The sequence below is a fragment of the Camarhynchus parvulus genome, chromosome 10, assembly GCF_901933205.1.
Source record: "Camarhynchus parvulus chromosome 10, STF_HiC, whole genome shotgun sequence".
NCBI lineage: Eukaryota > Metazoa > Chordata > Aves > Passeriformes > Thraupidae > Camarhynchus > Camarhynchus parvulus.
In genome coordinates, this window is record NC_044580.1 from 17,121,643 (window position 1) to 17,137,025 (window position 15,383).

Here is a 15,383-nt window from a genome sequence, read left to right on the forward strand (position 1 = left end):
CATTGTTTCTGCCAGCAGGATTAGCTTTGTCGGTGCATTTCCCTGGCTTGTCTGATTATCCAAGATGCAGCAGCCAGCAGGTTGGTTTGAAGATGCTTTTTTAGGTATTGTTCAGCTTTATCTGAAATTGATTTTATCACGGAATATTCTGAGTTGGAAGGAACCCACAAGGATCATTGAGCCCACCTCTGAAGTGAATGGCCCATACATGGATCAAACCCCTGATCCTGGTGTTAGTCTAGCTACTATCAAAATTGGAGTTTCTACACTACAATGCTAAACATCACTGCAGAACAAGAGTGAACTTTTTTTGCTAGCAAACAAACGAAACAAATTAATTTACCTTCCTGTCTTTTGTCATTTTGGCCAGAAATGTCTTTTTTAATATAACACAGATCAAAATAATTTCAGCTGAAAGTGCTTGCCAAATAAAAAAAAAAAGATATTTTTATTATTTTTAGAGATCTCTAATAACTAGTGAGGAGAAAAGCACCCTTACTGAGAAAAACATCTAAAATGTGTTTCATCATAATTTAATTTATTGACCTCAGGGTTTTTGTAGTACTGTTTGACAGTTAATTAGACCCCATTCTGTGCTGATTCAAAAAAAGAAAGGTTAGATATGCAGTCACTCTACTCTTGTCTAACTCTATACTGTAAGTTCTGTCTCCCAGGAGGCAACCAAGGGGAAAAGAAAACCATCCCCAGACAATGCATGAAGGCAGCCTGCATGGAATCTGGCCTTACTGACCACAGATTAAATGGGTTTTGTCTGAGGTAATGAAAATCTGACCTGCTCAACAAAAGGAAATGAATATTACAGCTGCTTACTGTGGCTAACAATGTGTCCCAATACTTTGAGACATTTTCACTGTGTTCACCAGATGGAGGCTTTGGAAAGGGGCAGTTTCTGAAGGAAAGGGATATTGGTTTTAGTGTTTTTAACTCCTTACCGTGACTGGCAGGGGTGTGTGTTACATTTCCTGACCTGGGGCTCGGGGCGGGTCACTCGCTGGCAGTCACTGTCATTCACCAGTGTCATGGTCTTGTTAATGATCCGAGTGCAGGACACGATGGTTCTCCTCTCACCTGGAAGCCAAATCAAAAAGAACTCTGAGCAAAACCACCTCCACTCATCAAAACTCCAAAACTCAAAAGCCTGGAGCTCCCTGCTCCCTCTCCCAGATGTACTCTACCAGCTCTGCAAGAAATCTTACTCTCCACTTCTGCCAGACCTTTGTACTGGCATGTTTTGTGTTGGTTTTTTTTTTTTTCCAGAAAAGCTACAAATCTTTCCCTAATAATCAAGCAATTGGCTCTTTCATACGGGCAGCAACTTGGGCTTTCTCCTTCTAGTGTTTAACGTGGAAAGGAGCTTTAAAACAATTTGTTTTCATTTCTGGTTCCTCCTCCACAGGTAGCTGTGCCCTGTCATCACCTCGGGCAGATGTGCTGAAATCACACGACCTCCCAGCCCCTGATAATGTGACTGATAATGACAGGACAGCTGCCTCCTGCTGCTCCCCGGGCAGGAAGTCAGGATGAAAAGGACTGACCGAGGTTCAAGAGTCATTAACTCAGCTTGTTCATATTTCACAAAGAGAAAATAAAGCCACCAAAACAAATTATTTCTCATCTCCTGCTCTTCCAGATATACTGCTTTAAAATCCTTGTGGCAGGAGGCATCTCAGGAGGAGTCAGCATTTCTCACATAAACTGTGCACCAGGAGTTTCCTTCATCCAGTGTGGCCCTCAGGGTTCAGCCTTCCACTGAGTGGCATCAGGAAAGCTGTGCCACAGGGAGCCTGACAGTAACCAGATGTGACAAGGAAAGTGCTACTCCTGCTCTGTGTGATTTTGCCTCACTGCTAATTTTGGCTTCTCAAGTTTGTTTTCTAACCCTGAGTCTGTGTCAGATTGAGTTTATTCACCATCTGCAGCTGAAAATAAGAAATAACTCATGTTCTGTTAATAAAAAATATGCAAACATCTGTATGGAAAGGAAAAAGGCCTTCCCAGCTTGGATAAGCAGCAAAAGCATTGGACAACTAAAATAAAAGACCAATTATCAAGCTAGTACTGGTGGGAGCTATGCTGGAAGACACTGATTTGATTCAAATTTGTAACAGTCTTACAACAAAAATCAGAAGAGCCACAAATAAATTTCCTTTTCCCTCACGTGAGGGTTTAATGGCTTAAAAATTATTATTTTAATGCAAGAGTGTCTGTTCTAAAGTGAGTCCTATTTACAGAAAAAAAAATCAGTAATTTCAGTGCACTGAGGGCAGTGAGCCTGTAAATGTGAAGATGAGCTCTTTCCTCCTGTCATGTCACATCATAAATATCTGAGTCTGCTGGTGAAGACAGACTGCCCAGAATGCTTGGAAATGATCTGTTTTCCTCAGGGAACAAACTCCTTCTTCCAGCACTGCACATGCAATGGACAGTGTCTGACAAAGCAGTCTCTGCTTTCACAGCACCAACTCCCCTAGAGCTGCAGCAGATCTGTCTGGGCACAACCAGGGATGCTCTGGGAAGGGAGCTTTGCCATGTGCTCCTGGGTGGGAGCATCTGATGCAGTTCTCCAGGAGCTGGCCCAGCAGCACTGCCCTGCTCCATCCCTGGGGAGGAAGGGCCTTTCCCTGAGCGTGCCTGGACACCTGTGAGATGCTGCTCCAGGAATGTGGTGGGGGCTGGAGGCTGGGGCTGCACACAGAATCCAGGTGCAGCTCTGCCTGCAGTGACAGAGCAGTGTCCCTGCCAAAAGGCTGGCTGGAAATTAACTGTGGGGATGGGGATCAGAGCAGGGAGAGCTGGTGAGAATGAGCTTTCATTGAATTCATTATAGCAAAGTCCATTTTCATGGCCAATTTCCACCTCTCCTGTGGCTGGAGGCTGCAAACACCACTCAGGGATTCCCACCAAGCTTCCTGGTGTCCCTACCTCCTCCACACTGCACACTGCATCCTTCCCATCCACTGTGTGTCCAGATGTACAAGGAGTCCTGTTGCTTTTCTGGCTCGCTTCTGTTTTCAGCAGTATAGTTTACAGGGATGGTGTATTCATAATGAATTCCATAATTCTGGTCGTGGAATAACAGCACCTGGTTCGGCAGGAAAAGAGAGGCTGCTGCAACACACTGTGCTGGGAGAGCCAACAGGCTGGGATAGCACTGCTGGAAAATGCTGGCTCAGGAAAAAATCCCTAAAATATAAATACCTTGTGAAAGGCAACCAAATCTTTATCTAGAAAACTTAGATTACAACAGTACTGGTAAAACAGGGCAACTGCAGGAGCAAGAACTGCTTATGATTTGTGAATATTTAAAGCAGCACAGGGATGTCTAAACCTGGAATTCAAGGCATAACTTCCAGCCTCACACGTGATCAGCAGGACACTGGCTATTCAAAGAGAAAGACAACAGGAAGCATTAAATCAGCACTTTTCATATACCAATTATTTTAAAGAGCATCTAGACTTAAACATGTGAAAGAACAAGGTGATGCTTCTCAGAGCAAAAACAACTGCTGCACAAGAAGTCCCTTGCCTCCTGGTGAATGTGGCACTCACGGCAAGTATGACTACTCCTGCTGACAAGCTGTAGCAGCAGGGTTGTATGTCTCAGAAAACTGTGGATGACAAGCAAAAGCCATATCATACAGCTTCTGGTAACATATATTTTCATCCCTGCATATTGCTAGAGGAAGGTGAAACCTGCTTCCAACAGCAGGCTATTTCCTATGGAATCACTAGTGATGTCTCCAGTGTTATTACTCCAAAATTCCCTGACTGTTACCAAAGGAACAGAGAAAAATGTTTATGTTTTCACCATAGGTAGATGAGAGTCCTGTTTTGATTTACATGTTGGACTTCATTTGGCTCTCACTTTCCCTGGCTTGAGTCAGAACTGATTGGAAGATATCCCATGGAGAACAGGGTCCATGGAATCTCAGTAACCACAGTATTAACAAATGCCATAGAAGTACTACTGTAATGTTCATGCTGTGGCTTTAAACTTACTTATACTTATTATCCCATGATCTGAGCAGCATTAAACAGGTGAATTGTGCTGGCTTTTGTCACCTACTGAAATAGAAGCAATGCCTTATCAAATAAAGGCTCTCATAAGTGGGGCAAGCAGCTGCCTGTTCGAAAAAAGACAAATTTGCAAATGCTATTATCCCCCAACAATCATTGTTTCCCCTTCAGATTTGCACAATCATTCCTACTTAACCAATAATCTCACTAAAGCTGTCAGGAGCTTGTTTAACCACACAAATGTGCTGAAAGAAGGGGCCCTGGCAGCCTGTGCTGTGAACACTGAGGGGGCTCCACAAACTCAGCACCCATGAGCTGCCCTGCACAGGGCAGAACCCTGGGCAGATGAGCCCCTCCCAGAGGATGTGGGGAACAAGGACATGATTTTGCTTCAGCTACAGAGGGAGGCCTCACTTCCAGGACTGAATACCAGGGTTGAAACCAGCCAGCCATCATTACAATTTCAAAGATGAATGTTGGTTTTTCTAAACACAATTCAAACACCAGGCAGGCAGAGGCAGAGAGCTTGAGCCCTGCTCTGGCTTTCTTGAAGTGCAGGAGATACAAACTCCTGTTCTAGAGAACTGATCAGCCAGCCTTGTCTAAAGCCCCCTTCTGCTCTGGGAGTGTTTGGTTGTCCTCTGTTGCACAAGGAGGACTAGCACAGGCCTACTTACACAAACACCAGTTTCTCCAAGAAATACACACACAGCAATGCACTTGGAGAAATGCCTCAAGTATTAAAAACCAGCCCCTAAAAAGAAATCCTTATTATCTCAATATGGGTGTGAGACCAGTGAATCTAAAGGCCCATATGAAACCAATTTCATGCAATTTCGTAGCCATATATAATTGGGGGGTGTGTGTATGTGTGTATAATTGGTTTCAAATGCAGGTCACAATGGATTGACTGAAGCTTCTGGCTCTTTGTCAGTCCAGTGTATTCCACCACTGTTTGAACAACAGTTTTCTATTTAGAGGGAACTGGTAACCATCCTGTCTTTCTTGTGTTGAAAGAAGGAAACCCACCACCCTGTATCAGGGAAAAGATTTGTATCTGATTCGAAGCAAAGACTTCATGTGTGCTTTGTTTACCACTGGTAGTGATTTAAAACCACATGTTTTTTTAATGGTCTGGTAATTTTTACATTCCTCATTTTTAATCATTCCTCTGAAGGAAGGTGAAGAAGGAACATTTCCTCTGCTTATGTCTGCTGTAAGGGCCTGTCTGTATCTGGACAGGACACTCATGGAGAAGCTCAAAATCACTCCTATGTTAGCTACTTACTCCATAACGAAGGGGAACTGAGCATTTCTTTAAAACCAAAGATCTGCTGATGCTGAGGTTCACAAAATGCCAAAATCCAGATTTTACTGCAGTGGACCTCAACCAAGCAATGCCCTGGAAGGTTCCAGGAGCTGCCAAAGGAACCCTGCACAGCATCTTCCCAAACGGTACCTGTGCAACTCCTGTTTCTCACATGAGCTTGGGAAGAGCTTGGCAGTACAAGGAACTTTGTCAGAGTCCTGGTTTCAGGAGGGAAGGCTTGTGTTAAGGCCAAAGTCCAGAAGAAGTTTCTGATGGTGAAGAGGGTGTAATAGACCTTCTGTAATCCACCTCCTCTGAGTGGGCACACCCTGGACTACATGGGTGAGCCAGGAAGGTGCTGGTGTGCCCAACCCTGCGCCTCTGACCACTCCAGCTGTAACTTCTTTGAATCCAGCATTACACTGGTCTGTGAGCCTGTAAACTCACTCATCTGTCTGAGAAAGCAAAGACAAAACCCCTCATGTTCCTGTGCAGCAGATTTTGACACCAAGAAAGTACTGACAAAGTGGGTATTACTGTCAGCTTTTTGTGTGTGTGAAAAGTTCAGGCATCTTTGGAGCTTTTCAAACTGGGTCAGGAAGTGTTGCACAATGAACACCAGGAAGCCAAAAAAATCAGGTGAGGGAAGGGAGAGAATGCTGATTTCTAGCAGTGCTTACAGATAGCCTTCAGAGAACAAACATGGCAAAAAGTCACAAGGAGAAGAAACAGCACAGAAAAAAATGGAATAGAATAAAAAAACAAATATACTTTCTATGCAAACCTTGCTACAGAACCCGTAAAGCTTTCTGCAGACTTTTAAACAGGAACAGATATATGAGACAGGAATTATTACAGCTATCTTACAAATACAAATGTTAAGGTTACACCAGCATTAAGGGACTGGCCCATGGGTCACCCTGTCACCCACCAATGACAGCTCTGGGACCACAGTCCTGCTCTTCTCACCCCTGTGGACTTCTCATTCATGTTCAGCCACATGGCTGTTCATAAAATACCAACCTGGCTTAACAGAAGGGCTATGCTGAACATTAAGAAAAAATGTCAAAAACCACCTTAAACTACATACAATTGAAAAAACAATACAGAGAAAACAAAGAATATTTCTGTGTGTAATTAAGTCATTACTTAGATTCAAATTCACATATATCATCTGTGCATGCTAGATCTGCACCTCTTCTGTAAGAGAACAGCATACATTCTGGCATAAGATGAAAAGATTTCAGCAAATATGCTTTTATGTGTGTGATCAGGTATGTCCAAGAAATAATTCAGGTCCTTGGGAACATACATCCCCTAAAATGGACCTGTGACACATTACAGGGATTTCCTGCACTGGACATGAGCTGAATGAACACTGCCTGTTCTCCCAGGATGGGGCATCACTTTTTGAGTGGGGAGCTGGGCTTCTCCAGCCCCTGCAATGCTGCAAAAGAACACTGTGGTGAGGAAGCAAACAATCAAAATTTAACTTTCAGCTAGGATATAAACCCTTTCTGTTGCATCACTTAAGAAACACAAACAAAGGATATAAAGTTACCATCAAGTGCAGTGGTATTTTAGTTGGTCCTTTGGCAGAGATTTTCTCCCACAGCCCCCTTCGCACGTACCGGACAGTGGTGCCTGCGATCTGAAACTCACCAGGAAGCTCAATTTTCCAGTCGCTGTTAATGGATCTCTTACTGGAATCTTTTAAAGCTGCAATGAACCAAAGACCACGGAATGAAATGCAAGCAAATTCATAATTACAATACAGACTACTGAGCCTTTGTCTCAAGGTACCTCAAGCACAAGATGCAGAAACCTTGTAATGGATGTGAGTTTAAAAGAATAAACTCTCCCTAACTTTTAGATGGCCTATTGTGATGTTTTTAACTTGGATATATTCTGTACTTCAGTTGATGAAGGTATTTTGAAGAATTAACATAAAATTCATAAATCATTTACCTCTACACTCTCCTTTAAAATGCAACAAGACAAATCTGCAATTTAGTTTCCAACAGAATTTTCTTTCAGTTTCCAGATTTTGAGATCACATTTTCCTAAACTCTCCTTGAGAAAAAGATCAATCCAATCTTTGTCGATACACACGTGAAGATTTGCAAATGCAAAATACAACTGATGCTGTGTTTGTGTGTGCTCCATAACCAAACATTGAAAAAATTAACATTCAGATGTCACAGCTGTAAAAGAAGTCAAGTCACAAAGCAGGGGCTGGTCAGTGGGCAAAATGTGAACTTGGCCACCCTATTTTCAGAGTCCAAATGCTGGACACAAATGCATAGGTGCATAAGGCCAGGTGCTGTAGGGTCACACCCATCCTGTGCCTCTGTGCCTCACTAAGGTCAACATGGAAAGCTCAACTTCAGAAGGAAGATTAATATTGAGAAGAAAAGATACTTGGAGTAGTATGTCCATTTTTCCAGCCTAACTATTGCATCAGGATCACTGATGTCCTTCAAACACTCAAAGACAGCTCCAGCCATAAGGGCATCACATTACTGTTGACTCATCAGTGGAAGCTGATTTAGGGATTGATGTGCTTTCTGTGTTAGAACGGAAGCAGAGTTATCCAGATGTTGGTGTGATGCACTGAGGGAAGAGGAAATTGGCAGACCCTGCTGCAGCACAAAGTGCCAGGCCCCTTTGTGGAGATCCATTCACTGTGATCAAATCTGCCCTGACAGCAGACAGACAGAATATCCCACATGTTACTGGGCTTCCTTAGTTCAAGGTTAACTGTGTCTTTTGGCTAAGCCTTTAACAAGATGTTTTTTTAACCTCTAGCATCTCATGCCTATTTTATTCTCTTCCAGTAAAGAACTTTGCTCTCACTTAACTGAGTTTGTTGCAAGAAGGAAAGAGAAGCTGTTTAAAGCCTTTGGAAGCCAATAGGAAATCTCCTATTGTCATCCCTTTGGATCAAGCCTCCATAGCCAGCAAACTCTCCTGGGTGTGCTTAGGATATATATATATATATATATATATATATATATATATCATTTGTGATGTCTGAACTCTGGGGGAATCTGGAGCAAGTGGAGGTCACAAGGTTCTCTGCATCTACACTGGGAATCCTGGAAAAAGGTGGATATCTGTCCTGCTGCACACAACCCTCCTGACAGCTCTCAGAGTCCCAGCAGAGGCTCCAAAATCAGGGTGAAGTGGAACTGAAGTGGGAGAGTATTTTTTCTGAGGAAAGTTCCCCCTGGCATACAGCCCAGGGGTAAGATGGTATCCTTGCATGTGCATGCTGCAGCAATGTGTCTCTCCCTGTGGCTCACTTCTCTTTTTGCTTTGTTCCTCAGTTTACAAAGTACCTTCTGCAAGCTGCAGACACAATTCTGAAGCAGGACTGCTTTCCTCTGCCAAGACCTAGTGGCTTTCAGGCAGATCAAAGCTGTGGGTGAGGTAAAACTATCTCCAAGCAGCATGGCTGACTAGGAAAGATAGCCCAGCATGTGCTCCAAACTGTCTAAGAGGTTGAGTGACTTAAGTCATGCTTTGGTTCCAGCTCACCATCAAAGGGAGATAATTTGCTGATGAAAACCAATGTTTCATCTTTGTGAACCTCTTTTCTGGGCAGGGTTTGATTTTGATTGCTGCAGGCACTGCTCCCTTAGTGGCTGAAGAGATGGAGAGTTTGGAAACAGACCTGTTCCCAAAGGTGCTCCTCGAGGATTGCAGGAATTGCACTGAGGACTGAGCAGAGCACTTAGGCCAAAGTGTTGTCATTGCTGTTTGCCTCCATTACCCCATCAGCAAGATCACTGCTGCAGCTACAAAACCTTCCATGTCTCAAACACAGGGAACTCCAATGGCTTTTGTCACACACAACCACTGGCTGTGTGCCCAGCCCCAGAGGTGACAGAACTAAACTCAAACTTGTACAGTAGAAGAGGAGGAGGAATAGGAACCCCAGCAACAAAACCTGTAACTTCTGTTTTTCTTGTTGGCTGGAAGGCAGGAACTGACCAATCAACTTCTAAACCTGGCATCTAGTCAGATCTTTATTTCCACCTTGGGTCTCTCCAGCTTGCTTCCCAGCCTGTGGACACAAACTGCCCAGGCATTTCCTGTTCAAGGTGGTTTTTAAGAGTTACAGCCAGCCAAGGCAGCCAGCGTGGGTTGCCTGTAGGTGGAGGGAAATTCTTCAGGCACTGCTCCCAGCACATGGAATAATGATTCCAAATTATGCTGGGCTTCTTTCCAGAATGTTGTACCTGGTTCTGAGTAGAAATAGGACCTGATTGGACTCAGCTTTGTCAGTGCTATTGAAATAGAAAATCCTTCCACACTCAGACCTGAATTTAAGAGTGATTGGGACTTTTTCTTGGTCATCTTTATTGCCCTATGGAACCCCCCTGCTGCTATTCCTCATCTCAGTTCAGCAAGGCATTGGGCATGTTTTCTTTGTGTTGTGTTCCTTGAAAGAGAAAACCCTGGAAAGCTTAGAGAGGTTCTCCTGGCTCCTGACCATGAACCAAAGAGCTGAAAGCACTAAAAGCTTTAAAAGAGCCAGATTTTTATCTATCTTTATGTGATGCAAAGAGGGCCAGCTCCTGCTCTCAAAAATACACAATCCTAATCTTCACCACCCAGTGGGGAACCATCTGCTTTAGTCAAGGTTATGTTGTCCCAAGGAAGGGCAGTTTCTAACTCATGTAAGACTCTCAGTGCTCTGCTATCTGCCAAAGCCCAAATACCCCATGCAAACCCCACCAAGACAAACAAAAAGGCTGGTTTCCAGAAGGCAGAGCACTTGCAAAACCCAAAGAAACACTGGCTCCCATTATTCCACCAGCCTTTGCTATGTCAAACATCTCGTGTAGGCAGGATCCTCTGGCTAAAGCATTATGGAAATAGGAGCAGTGGTGATATTCCTTCCTACCATGAAGTGGCACAAATGCCAATGGTTTTGATCAAAGGGCAACTGAATGACATAATCTGCCCTCCTTTTTTCCCCTGGATCTGGAGTGAAAGAGAACAAAAGCATCTTTCCCAGTGATATTGCCAACTGCAGCAACATCTCAAGACAGAAAATCAGTAGCACTAGAGCTGAAACCCTGACACAGCCACTATGCAAATGTTTTCAGCAGCATCTGATATTCCAGTGCTGGATATTAACATCTCCTTTTGGTTGGAGATGAGGAATTATAAGCAAAAAATATGGAAATCAGAGACCAAGGTCTGAGCTTTGTTCTGACTCCCTGCATAGCCATGAGCAAGCTGCAACACCTCAGTTTCCTCTTCACAAACAAGAGAGTGACATGTTCTGCAATCCTCTCAGAGTTCCTTCCTCTCTGGAAGCAATTCCATGGCCATGCAGCTCTGGGACCATGCCAGGGTTTTTTTGGATCTTGGGTAATTTTTTCTGAAGCCTCTGCTCTGCCACAGGCTTCCTGTGTAAATTCAGGGCTAATGGGGCATTTCTGTGACCTGGACTCCCTAGAAGTAGATGGGGATAAAACCCTTTATCTATTGCACAGCAATGACGGAGAAAGAAATGCCTCAAACATTGGAGAGGCAGAAGACCAGATTAACAGATCTTCAGTGTAACTGACTGGCTGCACTTTACAAATGCCATTCTGACCTTTAATTTATGCAATGAGTAACTGAACAACAAATTCATTGACAGATTCTGCCCTACAACAACCTCACATGCAAATCTTACCCATCAGCCATGTCTAAACCTTTTTTTCCCAATAGGAAAAGGAGGAGAGGATGCCTGTTCCCCTCTAAAGGAATGCAGAAGTAGAAATGACAAGAGGATTAAACAATTTTTTTTGCCTGATAAAATAGAGGCAAGTGGACTAGAGGCTGCAGCCAACCCCATCTCAGAATGCAGGATCAGGTCTTGGGTACAGCATCCAATGAAAATGTGCTGCTGTAGGAAATGGCAGCAGGTTACTGAGGGATATCAGCTGCCCTGTCCTGCCTCTGCTTCAGACTGAGCTGGGCGCCCTCCTATCAGTACCTCTGCCATTCCCTTCTCTAAACACACTGTTCTCTTCCCCACTCCCTCCTGAAGTGCTGTGTGCTCCTGGCAGCCCTGTGCAAGCCACTGCCAAGTTCTGCTCAGGAACTCTTCTGTCTGTATATAAAAGTACTCTCTGGTCCTTCCAGGTTGCACAGGGCCTGTATGTGTCACATACTATCACATCACAACATCATGAAACCAAGCCACAAAAGCAGAGATTGCAGCAAGACTCAAATCACCAACCCCTCCCTGGCAGCAACAAACCTTACAGGTCGCTTAGAGAAGGGCCATTTTAAAAAGAAAACAGAGCTGGATTTTAATAAAAACATTTTTACTTTTGTCTTTTTACCCAGAAAGCTGTGAGCAGGTTTGTCCTCTACCACTCTGATCCGCCGGGCACCCGCAGGGATCACAGCGGCTTCGATGTAACCTAGAGCAACAAAAAAGGGGTGAATGAAGGCAGGGCAGGGCCAGCCAGGAGCAGCCATCCCCCATCTCCCTGAGAAAAACTCAACTCCGGGCTCAGGACTGAGTGAGAAACACTCCAAATGAGATCCCTGTGCTGGCAGCCACTTCTCACTGCTGTCACAGGCGTGGTCATGACTAACATATCAGCAGAAATGTATGAGTGCTGCTCAGCTGTGACTTCAGGCTTGTTAATTAGCTCTAATTAGATCTGCACCCTTTGAACCATCCTGGTTTTCCTGCAGTACTGACAGGGATGCACGAGGACACTGCTAAGTGTGACTGTCAGGAGCAACAGTGCACAGAACAGACATGTGAAATGATGTTCCAAAAGTTGCTCCTGCTTTGTCCTCCCTGTCAAGGCTGTGGTGTCAGAAAGGACTCACTTCCACAAAACTTTTTGATGATGCTAAAACTGGACAGAGGGAATTAGTGTAAAAAATGAGGGGAAAAGTTTGTTTTCATTCATTTACATTTCAGCTCTGTACAAAAATTCTGGAGGAGATAATGATCTCCTTGCACTGGACTGCTGAGAATTCAACAGCTCAGATTAAATGCAATAACACAGCTGGAAGTTTCTCCAGGACTGACCACTGGCCACCTCTAAACAATTTTTCAAAGACCAATTTTGACTCACAGAATACAGTAGGAATAAGCAGGAGCTACAAGGAAATGCAGCCTCTTTTCTTCCTCTATGGAGACATGTGGAGTTACAGACTTGCTCCATGGGGTGGAAGCAGTGCCTTTAAACAATAAAGCAGAGGAACACCAGGGCCCATTTCAAAGGGCCAGGCAGAGTTTTTCCAATGGCTTCAATGGACTTTGAATCAGGCCTCTGTAGATGACACTAATCTCATCACAACCATGACTTGATTCCTTCTAATTGGCCACCCAGTTTACTTTGCAGCGTATCACTTGGCACCTTTTTGGGGTTATTGCTGTCCTCTTTCTTTTAGATGTTAAGCAGCTTATCCTGTATGTCCCCTCATCCACTTTTCTTGCTTTAAAGGGCTCTGTGAAGCTGTTGTGTGTCAGTGATGCCTTTATGGGAATTGTGAGCTGTCTAGAGCAATGGGTTGGAGAAGTGCTGGCACACGGAGCAGTGATTCCTTTAGCACTTAGCAGTGTTCAGGGAGCTATTTTAGGGATAAAAGTGCAGCCCTGCTTTAGCTGTGCTGATACAGGGAGGACTCCAAAGAGTATGGTGACAGTCTCTTGCACCTCAGGACTAAGTGATTCTCCTTCCATTGTGACACGGAGTGAAACAGATTTGGGGTCTCAGATGGTGGATTCATTTCCTGAAAATTCATTTCATGAGTAAGGCTTGAGCTCTTGGCTTTCATCAAGTGCAGAAGGTGGGCAGCTGACTTGGGCCAGACAGGCTCCCTCTTTCCCCGATTTGTTGTATCTAATGACACTTTGATCTCACTCTTCAGCTCAGTTCTCCTTGCACTTGTTCCTCATCACTTACTTCTCCCTTACTCAGGATATGCCAGAAATGGTCACTCATCCCTTGCAGGAAAACCAGAGAGAGGGGCAACAGAGCTCAGACCTTGTCTGTGCACAGAAGCCAGAGGCTCTCCCAGCTGCTGTTCCAGCCTAGGTTTTACCAGGAAAAATCATTACTTCCAGGGTCAATTTTACAAAGGCAATACGGAAATATGTTATGAAATCAGAGTAGACAGATGTTGGGCTTCATCCTAGACATTGCCAGGAGTTGGGTTTTCATCAGCTGAGACACCAAATCACAGCCAATACAGTCAGATATCAAACATCCCCACTGCACCCCATGCAGCTGCATATAAACCCAACCAACAGCTACTCAAGACAGGAACACACAGCAGAAGTGTGACCAGTGAGAGTCTGTCACAAGGAGACAGCTCCTGATACACCCTGAACACTCCTGTTAAGAAGCCAGTTTGGAACATGCCCAAGTTTCAGGTAATTTAATGTACCTACCAGGGGACTATTTACTTACTTAGTTTTTAAACCAGATACAAATGCCCAAAGCCAAATCATGCAGGGGTTGGAGACAAAGTTACTCTGAATTTAGCGGAAGGCAGTCACTAAGTTCAGTGAACTCTGGATCTGTCCCCCTGACCCAGCAGCAGCCAGGAGTGTGTCACACTCCTTTAGAGGTGAGCAAACTCTGGAGCTGTGCTGGAGGCTCAGCTCAAGCCATTAAACACACTCATTTCATCACTGTGCCATGAGAGAAACACCACGTGGAAAGGTGATTTTTATGTTACATTTTACAATAGTCAAGTGTGAGCTATTAATAGAGTATTAGCTCTGGAGACTGTTTGGTTTGGTCTCACACCAGATTTTTTCTCCTTGTGTAATTTCTAATCCTGATTGATGGCTTTGGAGGGCTGCACTCACAGCTTCTGAATAAAAAGAAACACACTGTGTTATCTCACTGTGCCACAAACCTGACTGCTGACCTTCACTCTCCTATTGGAGAACTGCCAAATGCTTTGCAGGGGTTTGGATCTGACCTGTCCTCTCAGAGGTGAAGCAGAACCTTGGGCATGTCCCACCAGGAGCATCTGGACACTCTCATTCATTACCTCCAGCAATGCTGGGTGAGTTAGTGGTCAAATTCTGCTGCAAACAGACTGGATATTACCTATGTAAATTTGCCACAGGTACAAACTTGGATCACCTCCACCACTCCACTCTGGTCCTCAGAGCTGGTGGGAGGCTTGTGGTCACAGATTCCTGATCTTTGAGATAACCGCACCAGGAAACACCTCCAGTGTTTTCCAGGCACATTTTATTAAGCAAACTGTAACTGCAGATTGCCAGAAAGATTATCAAGTGTCAGCTAGAATGACCAAAAAAAGTCTCAGAGTTGGCCCCCAGTCAAGGACTCTCAAAGTTCTGTTAGGTCTAAGGATAATTGTCTGCAAGGCTGGGATTTGCAAGGTTGGGCTTAAAGTTCATCTTTAAATGAGGAACTGGTTAAAGACTGATGAGCTTTGGCAACTATCAGGCCGTATTTTTAGTAATTTCACCCATAAATCAGCGTGTTAAGATGACGCTTTGAAAATACAACAGGAGAACTTCATTATTTGATAATTTATAGTGCTGTATGCAGTATACTCCACCTTGGGAACAGTTACTTTGGCACACACCAATCTTTCTGGATAATCTGCATTACATCAGTGTCTCAGGAATGTAAGACTGTGATTGAAGCAAATCCTAGATACAAATTTTATGGTATAACTCGTATTAGGAGAGACACCAGAACAAAGAGGTGGCTTTGTCATCAAGGAGATTAATATGTGAACAGTGGCTACTGTATCTTCATTTAAATGCTGGAGAGATTTGCAAGAGGAAAGCAGCCCACACAGAAAAATCCATTGTTAGCCATTGTTATTACTCCCAGAAAGAACAGAAAGTTTAGTGTGAACTTCAGAATGCCACTGATCTACTGCAAAACTCTTCTGGTTCACACTGCAGTGAAAGATGGACTCAGAGGTGAAGGACAAATGATCCCATGGCTGAAAGTACCAACCCCTGGGCACTGCACCTTCCTATCTATCCCTGTACACACCAAAATCAGCT

The 15,383-nt window shown here is 44.1% G+C and overlaps 1 protein-coding gene across 2 annotated transcripts in view; it reads right to left on the minus strand.

Annotated features, from left to right (window-relative positions):
• Nucleotides 1-15,383, minus strand: part of ADAMTS17 (ADAM metallopeptidase with thrombospondin type 1 motif 17) — a 154,312-nt gene that overhangs the window by 33,431 nt on the left and 105,498 nt on the right. For both annotated transcript variants that reach the window (XM_030954969.1, XM_030954968.1), the window contains 4 exons: nucleotides 11,698-11,778; nucleotides 6,909-7,066; nucleotides 2,944-3,103; nucleotides 954-1,089 (listed from right to left, as the gene is read on the minus strand). In XM_030954969.1, the coding sequence (XP_030810829.1) occupies nucleotides 954-1,089; nucleotides 2,944-3,103; nucleotides 6,909-7,066; nucleotides 11,698-11,778 (535 nt within the window). The remainder of the gene's footprint in view (nucleotides 1-953; nucleotides 1,090-2,943; nucleotides 3,104-6,908; nucleotides 7,067-11,697; nucleotides 11,779-15,383) is intronic.